This window comes from Strigops habroptila, chromosome 13, assembly GCF_004027225.2.
Source record: "Strigops habroptila isolate Jane chromosome 13, bStrHab1.2.pri, whole genome shotgun sequence".
NCBI classification, from domain to species: Eukaryota; Metazoa; Chordata; class Aves; order Psittaciformes; family Psittacidae; genus Strigops; species Strigops habroptila.
In genome coordinates this window covers 16,096,457-16,109,910 of record NC_044289.2, presented here as the reverse complement: position 1 = coordinate 16,109,910, position 13,454 = coordinate 16,096,457, and the positions used below count along the sequence as shown (strand labels likewise).

The 13,454-nt window shown below is 68.9% G+C and overlaps 2 protein-coding genes across 5 annotated transcripts in view; both read right to left on the bottom strand.

The window, feature by feature from the left end:
* Positions 1 to 6,983, bottom strand: part of SLC12A5 (solute carrier family 12 member 5) — a 30,372-nt gene extending 23,389 nt beyond the window's left edge. For 2 of the 3 annotated variants that reach the window (XM_030502616.1, XM_030502618.1), the window contains exon 1: positions 6,875 to 6,983. In XM_030502616.1, coding sequence (XP_030358476.1) covers positions 6,875 to 6,983 — 109 coding nt within the window. Of the gene's footprint in view, positions 1 to 1,188; positions 1,294 to 6,874 lie in introns of those variants that run through there. The other variant, XM_030502619.1, reaches the window with a different exon arrangement.
* Positions 6,984 to 7,878: 895 nt separating this feature from the next.
* MMP9 (matrix metallopeptidase 9) lies at positions 7,879 to 12,159 on the bottom strand. 2 transcript variants are annotated; one of them, XM_030502615.1, is made up of 13 exons: positions 11,908 to 12,155; positions 11,498 to 11,736; positions 11,221 to 11,369; positions 10,845 to 10,973; positions 10,591 to 10,764; positions 10,341 to 10,514; positions 10,024 to 10,197; positions 9,783 to 9,938; positions 9,473 to 9,698; positions 9,195 to 9,334; positions 8,932 to 9,082; positions 8,725 to 8,828; positions 7,879 to 8,428 (listed from the first exon to the last, which is right to left on the bottom strand). In XM_030502615.1, the coding sequence occupies exons 1-13, from the start codon at positions 12,049 to 12,051 to the stop codon at positions 8,319 to 8,321; spliced, it is 2,070 nt and encodes a 689-aa protein (XP_030358475.1). In that variant the 5' UTR covers positions 12,052 to 12,155; the 3' UTR covers positions 7,879 to 8,318. The 2 variants fall into 2 exon arrangements, with proteins under 2 accessions (XP_030358475.1, XP_030358474.1); XM_030502614.1 differs by having other exon boundaries at positions 9,473 to 9,938; positions 11,908 to 12,159.
* Positions 12,160 to 13,454: the final 1,295 nt, after the last annotated feature.

The window sequence follows — 13,454 nt, the reverse complement described above, 5'->3', positions numbered from 1 at the left end:
CCCACAGGAGCACCTGTAGGAGAGGGAGCTGCACTGGCCAGGCTGCCGGGGCTGGACACAGCCCCGCAGGGAGCTCCGGCCAAAGAGCCAGCGGCCAAGTGGCCTCTACCAGGGCCCGGCAGCCACACCAACTGCGGGGCTGCAGCCCCGGACCCTCCCCTGCAGGTCGCAGGGCCCAGCCTGCCTGCACTGCGCCGGGCTGCAGCACGCCCGGCACGCCTCGGGCTGGACCGAGAGGACTGGACAGGCTCGGATCGGCACAAGGCTTGGTTCGGCACGACAAGGCTCGGCTCGTCTTGTCACGGCTCAGCTCGGCACTGCCGTGGCTCTGGTCCGAACGGCTTCTGCCGGCCCCGGCGCAGGGCCCCGGCGGCCGCTTCAGCACCGCGGACAGCGGCAGCGGCCCCGAGGGACGGCGGATGCAGGAGGGCGGCGGGAAGGCGGTGTGGGGGATACCGGTGATGGGGGGATACCGGTGATGGGCGGGCTGCCGTGGATGAGGGTATACCGGAGATGCGGGGCGGCTGCCGGAGATGGGGGGGGGCGGCAGCGGGGGTGAGGGAAGCGGGAGGGAAGGATGGGGGGGCGGCAGACGGAGAAGGGGGGCGGCAGAAGCGAGGGTTGGGGGGGGCAGCAGCGGGGATGTGGGAGGCGGGAGGAAGGGATAGGGAGGAGGTGGCCAGGGATGGGGGGTAGCAGTCGGAGGGGGGGAACGGTGGGGAGGAGGTAGCCGGGGGGGTGCCCGAGGGAAGTGCGGGGACCCCTGCGGGGGTCCTGGGCGGGAGGGAGCGGGCCGGTGCAGCGGCCGCCGGGGGCTGTCCGGGAGGTGTCAGGGGCAGGTGCCGAGAGGGCAGCTCGCAGCCCCGGCCCGGGAGGAGGCTCCCCGGTGAGCCCCGGGCACGGCTCGGCCCCACCGCAGCCGCTGCTCGAGCCGCTCCGCCGTTCCCCGGGGCTGCCGCAGCGGCAGGAGAGGGGTCGGGGCTGCGCGGCGGCGCCGGGAGCGGGAGCAGCTCCGCAGCGTCCACCGCAGCCCCGCGGGGCCGCGGACCAAGAGCCATCGTCGCGGCCGGTACTGGTGCCGGTGCTGCCCGGCCCACCCCCAGCCTCCGCGGCCCCGGCTCCGCGCCGCTTCCGCCACCCGCCCGGCAGGGGCGGCCGCCCCGGGCTGCCGCGGTGCCGGTGCCTCACCTTGGCTGGCGCCGCCGTCGCCGTCCTCGCAGTCCGCCAGGTTGTTCAGCATGGCGCCGGCTGCCCGCCGCTGCCCGGGAGCTGCGAGCTCCGCGCTCCGCAGCCAGCCGCGTCCCCGCGCCGCCCCCCGCCGCCGCCGGTGGGAGGGGGCTGCAGTGCGGAGGCGCCCGGGCTCACGGCTCAGCCCGGCCGCTCACTTCATCACGTATGCGGGAGGCATTGCCCCCGCCGCCGCGGGGAGGGGAGCAGCGGGGGAGGGCGCGGAGCGGAGCCGCCCCCCGGCTGGTGCAGGGGCGGGGGGAGAATTAGGGCACGGCAGCGCTGCGGGACAGCCCCTCACCCCCAGCCCGCAACGGCTCCCGGCGCAGCCCCGAGACCGGCACCGGGTCGGGGTGCAGTGGGACAGACCCTGCGCATCCTCAGGGGCCTCGGAGAGCCCCTGCCCGTAGTTCCCGGGTGGGGCAGCGGCGCCGAGGACCCCCCCGCAGGCAGCAGGGCCCCGGGGGGGGGCCAAGCCCCTGCCTCAGCAGCGGGATCAGCCTGAGGCCCCCACTATCCAAGGGCAGCCCGGGAACGGGGGAACGGGTTGGCCGAGGCTGCCAACCCTGCTTTGCCCAGCCAGGCATTAGCACCCTGCAGCGTGGGGAATGCTGCCTGCAGCCGGGAGCGGGCTTGGGCTGACCCCTGGGGTCCCCAGGAGGGGCTGGGGTCACACAGTGCCCATGAACACCGCGGCACAGCCCCCCCAACCTGCAGCACGGCAGGTCCAGAGCTGACCCTGGAGAAAGGCTGTGAAGGGACTGACCGCCCGGGCCCTGCTGAGCCCATCCTCAGCAGGGCCACGAGGCTCGGGGCCACCTTTGGCCCAGGGGCTGCTGGCAGGACCCGCAGTGACCCCTCAGGGCCACTCACAGCCCCCCCTACTCTCACCCACTTAATCTGTGAGGATCCCAGCACCGGAGCTGGCTGCAGCTCCCAGCATCTCCTCGGGCGCAGGCTGAGATCATGACAGCCTGCTGGCGTTACTTACTTCTTGACGGCTGTAATTAATTGTTTACTTTCTCCTGGTACGGGGCCAGCTGCTCTGCAGCGTGGAGGCTCCCGGCCTTCACCTTGTGGGGCAGGAGGGATCGGGCCCCACCAGCAGCCCCAGCCCTGCCCTGGCTGCTGCAGCTCGGATCCCCAGGCCCAGCATCCCCCGGGAGCAGAAGCCACACCAGCACAGCCCCAGCTCCACGGCAAGGCCTGAGGGATGACCACAAGCAGGGTGGGCAACTTGGGGGCTACTCCTGCTCTCACCCGGCAGCCAGGCCCGCTCCCAGCCCAGAACCCTGCGTGCTATGGGGCTGACCCTGCCCAGTCATGGCAGCACCATCCCCTTGCCGCTGTGTGCCTTGGCCTTGAGCAGGAACCATCACCGGAGCAAGGGGCTGCCTGTTCCCAAGTGATGGGACTGGCCCCCATGCGTTGCCTGAGCAGGCAGGACTGCGGGCAGGACACAGCAGGCAGAGCCACTCGCCATGGTGGGTCCTTGGGGTCTGCAGAGTCCATGCACACATGGAGGGCAGTGGGCTGGGGGCTGCGTGGGGCCACGGTGAGTTCCAAGCACCAAGAGGATGGTTTTGCGCAGGAGGCTGCAGTGCGTGGGCTCGGCACAAGAGGGATTTTCCTGCTAAAACAGATGGGGGGGGAGGGAGCACGTGAAAGACCACTAATCCCCTAATCCCTGGATTATGGCTCCATTTCAGGGGCTAAGATTTGCCAGCAGCATGGGGGGCTATGCTATCCACTGCATTTGCTTAGCTCACACGCAGGGTCCCACCAGCACAGTGGGGCACATGGAGGGTGTCCCCAGGGCAGAGCCAGACCTAGGTTGCTCAACCCCAGCACAGGACTAACCTGACCCTGGCCCATGAGCATGATGCCCTGGGCTGGGGTATGTGGCCCCAGCGCTCCAGGAGTGGAGAGGCTGCGCACGGCTTGTGCAGCACCCATGGCCCTTGTGCTGCCTGCAGCCCCAGTGCCAGACCCCTTTCCTGGCACTCTGCAGCGCCCAGGGTGAGGAAAAGGGGTCTGGCAGTGGAGCTGCAGCAGCGCAGGGGCAGAGGAGCTGGGGATGGAGGGAGGCAGCTGGCTTTCCCTGGGCACGGGGGGATCAGCTGCAAGTGGCCCCCGCACCCAGGTGCAGGCTGGATTCTGGCATGGGGCCAGGCATAGCATCAGTGCCCCACTTAACTGCAAGAGGATGCCCAGGAATGATGAGGAAGAGCTGCACAGCTCCTCTGCCAGGCCAAGGGGTTGGCACAGCAGAGCTGGACCAGCTCCCCACGACACCCCTGCACCCGCCGGGATGGAGACTGCCGAGCTGTGTGAGACCCTGAAAAGCCAGAGCTGGTGCAGGACATGGAGCATCCCTGTAAACTGTGCCACTGCAGACCCCGCAGAGCCACCTGAGCACATCCCAGACCCCCCTGCACCCGCTGTGTCACACAGAGCCCAGGTGGGGGGATCCATCCCCTCAGCCCTCCCTCTGCAGCCGGCCACACAGCCCTTGCTCATCCTGACACCAGCAGCGGTCGAACCTCCCAGGAGCGAGTCACACGCCGGTGGCACTGGAAAACCTCCTGAGGGCATGGAGCGGGCAGCCTGGCAGCAGCTTGATGAGGAGGTGAGGGCGACCGTACTGCAGAGATGCCCACGCTGCACTCCTGCAGCAATCCCTGGGCACCGTCACAGCCTGCCCGACCCTCACCCTGCCTGGAAGGCAGCCCCAGCACCAGGGGCTCAAGGGCACAAGGCCAGGAGAGACTCCCAAGAGGACAGGGGGGGCAGCAGGGCTATTCCAGAAGATTTGCATCACGGTGTGCCCCGCGCTGCTCTGTCCTGACACCCCATGAGCCACGGGCTGCCTGTCCTACAGTACCTCAGCATGATGGAGAGATCTTGCTCATCCCCATCCAGACAGGTCAGGGCCCTGCTGCCAGCACCAGGGCAAGAACAGAGCCTGGAGGTGGCACAGAGCTACAGGGGGCCAGGAGCCGGTGAAGCTGTCCAAGGCCAAGAGCAGAAGGGTGGTTGTGGGGCAGGGCAGGAGGCTGTGAGCTTCTGCGTCACGAGAGCCCTGCACCATGCACAGCTGGCGTGGGCCAGATGTGCTGCTGGCAGCAGGGCAGAGGCAGCAGGAGCCCAGCACAGGGATCAGCCGCGGGAGCGATCAGCCGCTGGCTCCCGCTGCCGCTCAGTGCCGCCAAGGAGCCCCCGAGCAGCCCCGTGCTGGCGGCCACAGCTGAGCACAGGCTGGAGGGCCTGGTGCCAGGTGAGGACCAAAATGGTCCAGCACAAGAACGCAGCTGACCGAGGCACTGGGGTGTCCTGTGCTCCACGTGCTCCCCCTGTCCGGCCACCCCCAGCCTGTGCAACCACCCCCAGCCCTGGCACCCCACTGGAGCACCCCACAGCAGGTTCGGTGGCACGGAGAGGCCTCGGGCACATGCTGCAGGTGGCAGCTGGGGCTTGGGCTGCCCCAGGGCCCCCCAGGAGGAGAGGGGCGTGGTGGGCGGGGGGGCTGGGTGCCCTACCTGCACAGCCCGCCCCATACGCGCACCTCGGCCCCCCCCGGAGCAGCGGCTCCCCCTGCAGTAGGGTCCTCAGTGCTCCCCTCCTGCGTGTGGCTACCCCGAGCGCCGCTGCCCCACACAGCCCATGGCAGGTCTGGGGGAGCGGCTGAACCCCCCCAGCACCGGGAACCGCCGGCAGGGATGACACCGGGCCCGGTTTCCATGGCAACCAGAGAGGCTCCTTAACCGGTTGGTTGCCATGGCGACTGCCCTGAGCCGGGCTGCCTCGGGACACGGGAAGGGGGGGCTCCGCTCCGGGGATGTTCCGGTGCCCTCCTCCCAAGCCAGGGCGGCCGCCCCACGGCCAGAGCCCGGGGGGACGGGGCGGGGGGACCCCGGCGGGGGGGGGCCGAGGGGCGGGGCATGGCAGGGCGGGGTCGGAGGGGCGTGTCGGGGGGGCGTGGCCTGGCGTGTCGGGGCACACCCGCGCCAGAGGCTGCCCTGTCCCGTTCCGGCAGCGCCCCCTGGCGGCGACGAGGCCCCGTGCGGCCCCGGCCCGCCCCCCCCGCAGAGCCCCGCCTGCACCGGCCCGGCACCGGGCGGCAGCTCCGGGCCCGCCCCGGGCTGACCCCCCCCTCCCCCAGCGCTGTCCTCGGGCAGAGCGTGGCACCGGCCCGCGGGCGGACGTCCCACCCCGGTACCGAGCCCCGCGGCCGGCTACAGCCCCCACCCTGGCCCTCTGCCACCCCGCGCCGCTACCAGCCCCATGCATGACCTGGGGCAAGACAGGCGGCAGCGAGCACCCGTCTGGGGCCCGGTCCCTCCTCATCGCCGCGCAGGCAGCCCTGCGGTCCACAGCCCCGCGGCAGCCATTCATCCATCCCCACCGAGGCTGCACCGACAGCCCCGGGGCCCTGCAGGTGCGCGGGGCATGAATCGGGGCAGCCCCAGGGCTCCCCTGCCTGCTGCCCGACCCCCGGGGCACGCTCCCCACCACACTGTGGCTGAGCCACGGTGCAGGGTCAGTCCAGGTGCCTGCCATAAGGGCTGGTCCACCTCCATCCTCTGCGAGGGCACAAGGTCACAGCTCAGCCAGAGGGACACCATCCCTGCCGCAGCCCCTACAGCATTGCCCACCCCCAGCCAGCCAGCCTCCCTCTGTGCCCGGCCCCCCGCGAGCACATCGGCCACCCAGCCAGCGACTGCTCCTGGAGGGCCACGGGCTCCAGCTGTGGCTCCAGCTGTGGCTCCAGCTACGTCCCAGCTGCTCTGCCCCAACGCATCCCACGGGCCAGGCCCAGCTGCTCCAGGATGCCATGGGGTGTCACGCAGCCCTGCACCACACATGGGGGCACAGCCCAGCCAGGACTCTGCGGCCCCATCCAGCTGCTCGCTGCCTCCCACCGACGCCCTTCGCCAAGGGTGCAAGGTCACAGCTCCGCGCAGCGCGGTGCTGCTGTCGGCCGGGTGTCTGGGATCGATATGGCTCCGGTAACAGCACAGCCCTGCCACCACGTCCCCTGGGCACTGCAGGGCGATGGCCTACTGGCCCCCATGCCCCCTGCAGTCTCATGGGTCACCACCACCACCCCCCTCCCCACATTCTCACACCAGCCCAGCTACAGCCCACCCTGCTCCCCAGGGAGCAACACACAGGCTCGCACTCTGCAGCCATGTCCCTGTGCGCCAGCTGTGATCCCACTGCCGGTCCCGCTTCACTCCGACAGACCGCCGGGATGGTGACAGGGCAGGGGAGCTCCCCGAGGAATGGGGGCAGCCCCAAGAAAGAGACGGGTAGGAGGGGGTCTGCCCGGGAGACCAGGACCTGCTCCCCACTCCGCTCCCCCCAGACCCCGCGTCCTGCAGTTGCACGACAGCCCCGCTCCGGGGGTCCCCGCCTTCACCGAGGGGCCCGGCCGATGGACTGCCAGCCCCGGGCTGCTCCGCACACCCTCCAGGGTGCCCCGACGGCCCGTCCCTGCCCCGCGGATAGACTCACGGAATCTGCCCTGCCCCGGACCGGACCCACGGACCCTGCCCGTGGACCCTGCCTCACGCCGCTCCCCACGAGCTCTGCGCCACGGAGCTCACCGCGGCGCCAGCCCCACCGGCTGTGCCCCGGCGCTCACCTCTGCCGTCGCGGCCCGGCTGGCGGCCGCCGCCGGATTCGCGGTCAGGGCCGCGGCCCGGCGCGGGGCCGTGGCGGGGCAGCGCGGTGACGGTGAACCGCTGGCTCATGGCCCCGCCGTCTCCACAAGTGGCTCCGGGCCCCGGCGGCCGCCGAGCGCGGCCCCGGCGGGCGCTGACCGGGGTCCTAGTGCCGAAGGCACCGCCCGCCGCGCCGCCCCGCGGCTGCGGGGCTGGCACGGATCGGCACAGCTCAGCAAAGCTTGGCCCGGCTCGGCCCGGCCCAGCTCGACGGGACGGACCGCGGGCAGCCCGCAGCCGCCGTGCACAGGGAGTTCTGGGACTGGACCCCAGCGGGACGGGACGGGGCTACGCTCTGCCCCCGCCCTGCGCGGAGCCGCGGCCGCTAATTACAGCTAATTATAGCCCCAGGGCTGCGGCCGCCCCACCCTGCCACGGCCCCGGGCACCCCCGGCCGCGAACCGGCTCCGGGCTCCGCTGGGACCGGCCGGGGCGGGCCAGGGCTGGGCGGCTTTGCGGGCGGGGGAGGCAGCAGCGGGCGGGATGTCCGGCCGCACGCCTCGTCCTGGCCTGTGGCAAACGCCTGTCCCTCACCGCACATGGAGAGCCGGGGACATAGGGGCGGGCTGGGGGCTGGCGGTGTTCGGGGGAGCCAGTTCGGAGGGGAGAGGGGGCAGGAGGGGCTCTGGAGCGTGGAGGGGCACGAGGAGGCCTTGCAAATGGTGTGGGGCAGGTGGTGGGGATGTTGCGACCGGGAACATCCTCCCTGCTGGGACCCAGTGTCCCTTAGGGATCCCAGAGCCCTCAGCAGAAGTGGGGTTTGGCTGCAGGCTGCCCACCCAGCGCCCCTTCTCACGAACGCTGGCACCCCACAGCCCGGGAGGGCGATGCCCCCGGCCCGGCACCTGGGGGGTTCGCCATGCTGTGCGGTTCACCACCGCGGGGGCTCACCACACCACAGCCAGCTGATGGAGCACTCAGAGGCTGTGTCCAAAGGATTGTCTTTATTAAAAACGGGCAGATGGAGGTGGGCAGAGCGGGCAGAAGTGAGGCAGAGCCCCCGGCCCTGCCCCATTTGAGTTCCTGGACCCCAGCTCCCAGCAGATCCCGGCCTGGCTGGCTTAGGAAAAAGACAAAGTCGTTGAAATCCGTGTGTGGTTTGCACCAGGCAAACGCCCCTGCAGGCACTGGCAGGGCTGGCAAGACGAGAGTCATGCTCCCCAGCTGGGGCTCCCCGGGCCGGGCAGCTCCCGAGGGGTAACCCCAGGACTCCCGGCCCCCTCCTGCCGGGGCAACAGCAAAGCCCCCACGTCGGCTGGGGCTGCCCTATGGACTGCGCGGCCCCCCGTGCCCCAGGAATGAGGCTGCAGGTCGGGAGTGGTGGGCAGGGAGCAGCGCACCAGCCATAGGCATCCGGTCAGGCCCTCAGTGCTGGGGGCACTGCAGGATGTCGTACTTGACGTAGCCCACCCGGTCCACTTGGTAGCGCGGTGTCATCCTCCAGTAGAAGCTGCCGCGGCAGAAGTGGTACTTGTCTGGGCAAGGAGGGAACGGAGGGTCAGCAGGAGGTCAGACGTGAGCACCTGACCCAGTGGCCACCCACGTGGCACGGGCACACAGGGATCTGCCCCTGGCACACAGCCCTTGTTGGGCCCTGGCCAGCCCCACCACAGGGACCCACTGGGCTGACAGCACTTCCTACCCCTGGGCCATTCCCCAGAGCTGTGAGCATCCCAAGCCCAGCACCGGGGCAATGTAGCCCCTGCCCACAGGAGGCTCATGGCAGCCCGGGGGTGACCACCCGGCCCCCACTCAGCAGGTCCCAGCTCACCTTGGTAGAGGAAGACATTGTGTGCATCAAGGGGGACGCCAGTGAAGATGTCGTCGGTGGCGCGGGGATAGCCCTTGTCCACCCTCTGCACCTTCACGTCCAGCCTATGGGGAGAGCAGAGCCGTGCTTAGGGCTGCCTGGAGCCTGCGTTCCAGCCCCTCATCGGGGCAGCGAGTGGGTGCTGCCGTGGCCATCGGACACGCTCACCTCCAGTAGCTCTCCCCACTGAAGAGAAGCACTTTGCCGCGGCCCCGCTGCAGGGCCCCCGAGATGCGCCCGGCTTCCTTCCCAATGCCCAGCTTCTCAATGCCCCGGGGGCCCAGCACACTCTTGCCAGAGAACACCCAGAACTGCCGACCTACAGCCAGAGAGAGCAACGGGTGTCAGCCGGCCCCAGGGTGCCAGCGCAGCGCCAGGCTCCTCACAGCGACGGTGGCACCAGGGCCGAGGGCAGCAGGGGTGGAGCTCACCAGCAAAGAAGAAGACCCTCTTGGTGAGCACATCCTGGAAAGCGGCGTCGATGACAGCCGGGAGGCCAGGCCACGCGTCCGCAATGGAGAAGGCGCCCTGGATGCCCGAATCCCAGAAGGATGAGAGGGTCCAGTATTTGCTGGTGGGGAAGGTCAGCCATTCTGATAACCTGGCACAGTCCCATGACCCTCCACACCCCCGGCACAGCCCCGTGTCCCCACACCCCTCCATCACCACGGCACACACAAGGCAGGAGGTGCTGGGTGCTGCTGCTCACCCATCCTTGAAGAAATGCAGCTCCCCATTGATCTCCGTGATGGCATCAAAGTTGTTCTCCACACAAGCATCCCGGCTGGGGTCCACGGGAATGGGCTCAGCTGTGGGTGCCGGCGTCTCCTCCTCCTCCTCGGTGGTGGAGGTGCTGCCGGCCTCTGTGGGCAGGGGCTGGGGCTCCTCGGTGGGCGCGGGCACAGGGGCAGTGGGCTCAGGGCCAGAGCCACGACCTGAGCCAATACAGGGGAGGGCGTGAGGCTGGGGCCAGCCCAGCACCATGGGATCCCATTCCTGGCTGCACCACGGCTGCTCACCATAGAGGTACTGGATGCCCCGGACATCATCCGGGTCCAGCTGGAAGTCCTGGACATAGCTGTACATGGGGTACATCAGGGCCTCACGCACACTGGAGTGGTCCAGCCCCAGCGAGTGCCCAAACTCATGGGCAGCCACCAGGAAGATGCTGTAACCTGGGGGAAAGCACCGGCCTCAGTGTCTGGTGGGGTGGGACACAACACGCCGGCCAGGGACCATGATCCCATGCCAGCATGGTACCTCTGTCAGGGCAGAAGCCCCACTTCTTGTCAGTGTCGTAGTTGCTGGTGGTGGCACACCAGAGCTTGCCGTCCTGCCGGCCCTGGCTGGTGCAGGCACTGTAGGACTGCCCCAGGAAGGTGAAGGGGAACACACACGGGTCTCCCTGGGAGTTGCCGCCGATCACCGCTGTGTCTGCAGTGCAGCAGTGTCACTGGGGCTGGCCCCAGACCCCGGCCACACCAGCCAGGCCATGGGACAGCCCCAAGACTCCTCTGGTGCCCATCCTGTGCACCACGGCTGGGGTCCAGCAGCCTCTCCACCCTGTCCCTTCGCACCTCGGTTGGGGCAGAAGCCGTATTTCTTGTCCTGATCGAAGTTGGCAGTGGTGGCACACCAGCGGTAGCTGTCGGAGCGCCCGTCCGTGGTGCAGGCGTTGTAGGAGGTGCCGTCGAAGACAAAAGGGAAGACACAGGGGGCCCCGTCGCTGTTGCCGCCGTTGGTGTAGAGGACTGTGGGGTGAGGAGGGGTGAGCATGGCACCAGGCTCCGGCGGGGCCGGGCAGGGGCTGCAGCCGCTGCTACTCACGCTCGCTGGGGCAGAAGCCGTATTTCTTGTCACGGTCATAGCTGGCGGTGGTGGCACACCAGGGCAGCCCGTCCGTGCGCCCCTCCGTGATGCACTGCGAGTAGGAGCGGCCCTCGAAGACGAAGGGGAAGTGGCAGTCAGCCCCGTTGGCGTTCCCGTGGCGGGTCTTCACCACTGCTCGGAGAGGGGCAGCTCAGTGACGGGGCTGGGCAGGTGCCATCAGGTGCCCCTGACCCACCACACTCTGCCCTTACCTAAGCCGGTTCCCAGCGTCCAGAGCTCATCGTCGTCGAAGTGGGCATCACCCTGGATGCCGCGGCCAGGGGGAAAGGCGTGGGCCAAGAGCCCATCCTTGCCATCGAAGGGGTACCCATCCCCGTGCTCTGTGGGGACAAGCACCCTCAGAGCCAGCTCCAAACGATGAGCTCCTGTCCCCCTGGTGTGGACATGGACCCCCAAGCACATGCCCTGTGCAACCCCCATGTGCCCACACATGCCCTGTTGGCACATGAGGGGACAGAGGGATCCCAGACATGGCGTGGGGTGATGATTCCATGGGCATGGACATCACTGGCCCCTTCCCCATGGCTGAGCCATCTCCCAGCTCCCCGCCTGCCCGAGGGACGTCACCTCGGCTGCCAAACATGATCATGATGTCCGCCTCGCCGCTGTATATCTGGGTGAAGGTGAGGGGGGTCACGTCGCTCCACACTTTGAATGCCCGCTTGAAGGCATCATCAATCACAGCACGGTCCAGGTCAGGGGAGTAATTCATCACCCTGGGGGCGAGCAGGGGATCAGTGCTGCCAGGTCATGGCTCCTGATGCACAAATGACCCTGCTCTGGGCGCTCAGCAGGGAACCATTGCCCTGTGTGCATGAGGCTTCGTCTCCCGGGGCAGACTCACCGGTACGTCAGGTCCATGTGGTCCCACTTGAGGTCCCCCTCAAAGGTGAGGAAGGTTCCGACATCGGGGACGCCACAGCGAGGGGCTCGCATGGCCTCCAGCGTCCTGGCGTCCAGCTCCCCCGTCTCCTCCAGGCCCAGCTGCTTCTGCATCTTGCGCAGCGCCTTGGCCAGGGACACGTGCTTGCTGCTGGTCCGCGCCTCTGCCGCCGTGGTGTAGCCAAACCGCAGCAGGTAGCTCTGGGGGGAAAAGGAGGCCACAGGGGCTGAGTGCGGCGGGAGGGGCTCGGGCATCCCAGGTACTGCACACCCGGGACTCCAACCCCTGCCCGGGCAGCCCCCGCCACTGCCCAGAGTCCCTCGGGGTCCCGGGGGTGTTGGGAGGGGGCCGGGGGGCCGCGCTCCCCTCACCTCCGCCAGCTCCAGGTCAGACAAGCCACTGACCAGCTCCCCGGGGAAGGTGACCACTGCCTGCGGCTTGCTCTGCAGCGGGGCCGCGCAGCAGGAGATGGCCAACAGCCCCAGGGCCAGCGGCGCCAGGAGCACGGGGGCCATGGTGCGCAGTGGCAGGAGGGCTGTGGCTGTGCCGGTCCTGGTGCTGGCTCCCGCTCCTATTTATGGTTGGGGAGGGCAGTGAGTCACCCTCAGACCCCTCGACTCACACTCCCTTCCCACGGTGACGAAACGCACACTCAGGCTCCTCTGTTCCTGGCCTTAACTGTTTCATCACCTTGTTTACAAAACACGCTCGGTCCTGCACCACGCGTGGTGTGAGGACGAGTGAGAGGGAGGGATGATGGGGCACAGCACAGCGGTCCTGGGGCTGCCAGCATTGCCCTGCCCAAGGCCATGGTGGCAGTGGGGACAGCAGCGGGTCATGGTGGCCAGGGGCTGGCCAGGCGCTCAGGACCCTGCAGCCGTGTCACCACATGAGCTGACTGATGCTGAGCTTGGCTGGCCAAGGGCTGATGTAGCCAGAGCCAGACCTGGCAGGACCTGGGTGGGCATCAGGGCAGGAGAGCCCCTGCCCAGAGCCCTGTGCCTGCAGCCACCTGCCTGGGAGCTGTACCGCAGAGCTCATACCCTCACTGGAACACAGTGCCCACCCCCATGTCCCCCACTGCAGCTGCATCACCCCGGTGGGGCAGAGCATTCCCTGCACAGGCAATCTCTGTGGCTCATCACCCCACAGATGCCTCTAACCCACTCTCCAGCAGCTGCCGTGGGACCGGGCAGCGCCTGCTTGGGAGCAGCTCCGTGCCTGGGGTGCACAGGGGTGCCCCATCCTCACTGCCGGTTGCTCCAAAGGGCACTGTTGACTCAGGTTCCCACCCAGCACAACACAAACCTCGCCATGGGATGGTGTTTTCCTGCTTCTCCCAAAGTGCCGACGCTTGTGGGAACAGGAATAGTGAAAGGGAAAGCAAACAGGGATGAGGAGCGAGGGAAAACAGATGGCAGAGCAGGGAGAGAGGTGCAGCGTCAGCGGCGAGGCAGGAGGGCCAGTGCAGCCCAGCGACACTGCCCAAGGTACAGATCTTCACGTGGGCGCCCCTTCCCCAGCTCTCGCTGACCCCAGCCTCACGGCGCCTCACGAGGACGATCTCCCCGGGCTGCCCCACTGCTGTCGGTGCTCTGTGCTCCCCAAGGCCCTATGCTGTGCCCCTGCGGCCACCCCCTCCCCACATCACCCCAGCTCTGAATAAGCGGAGCAAACAGCGCAGGAACAGGTTCCACTGGTGCCCAGCATGGCTGGGGCATGGCAAGAGGAGAGGGGCTCATCGCTAGGGGAGCATCGCCTGTGCAGGGAAGGGGGGCTCATGGAGGGGCTCACCCTGGGCACAGGCTCTGCCCCAGACCCCTTCACTGCCCAGCAGCAAGTAGCGGGCACCGGTGCTGGCCAGACACAGCGCCAGGGCCACGGGCCATGGTCGGTTCAGTGCAGGGAGCTCATGGGT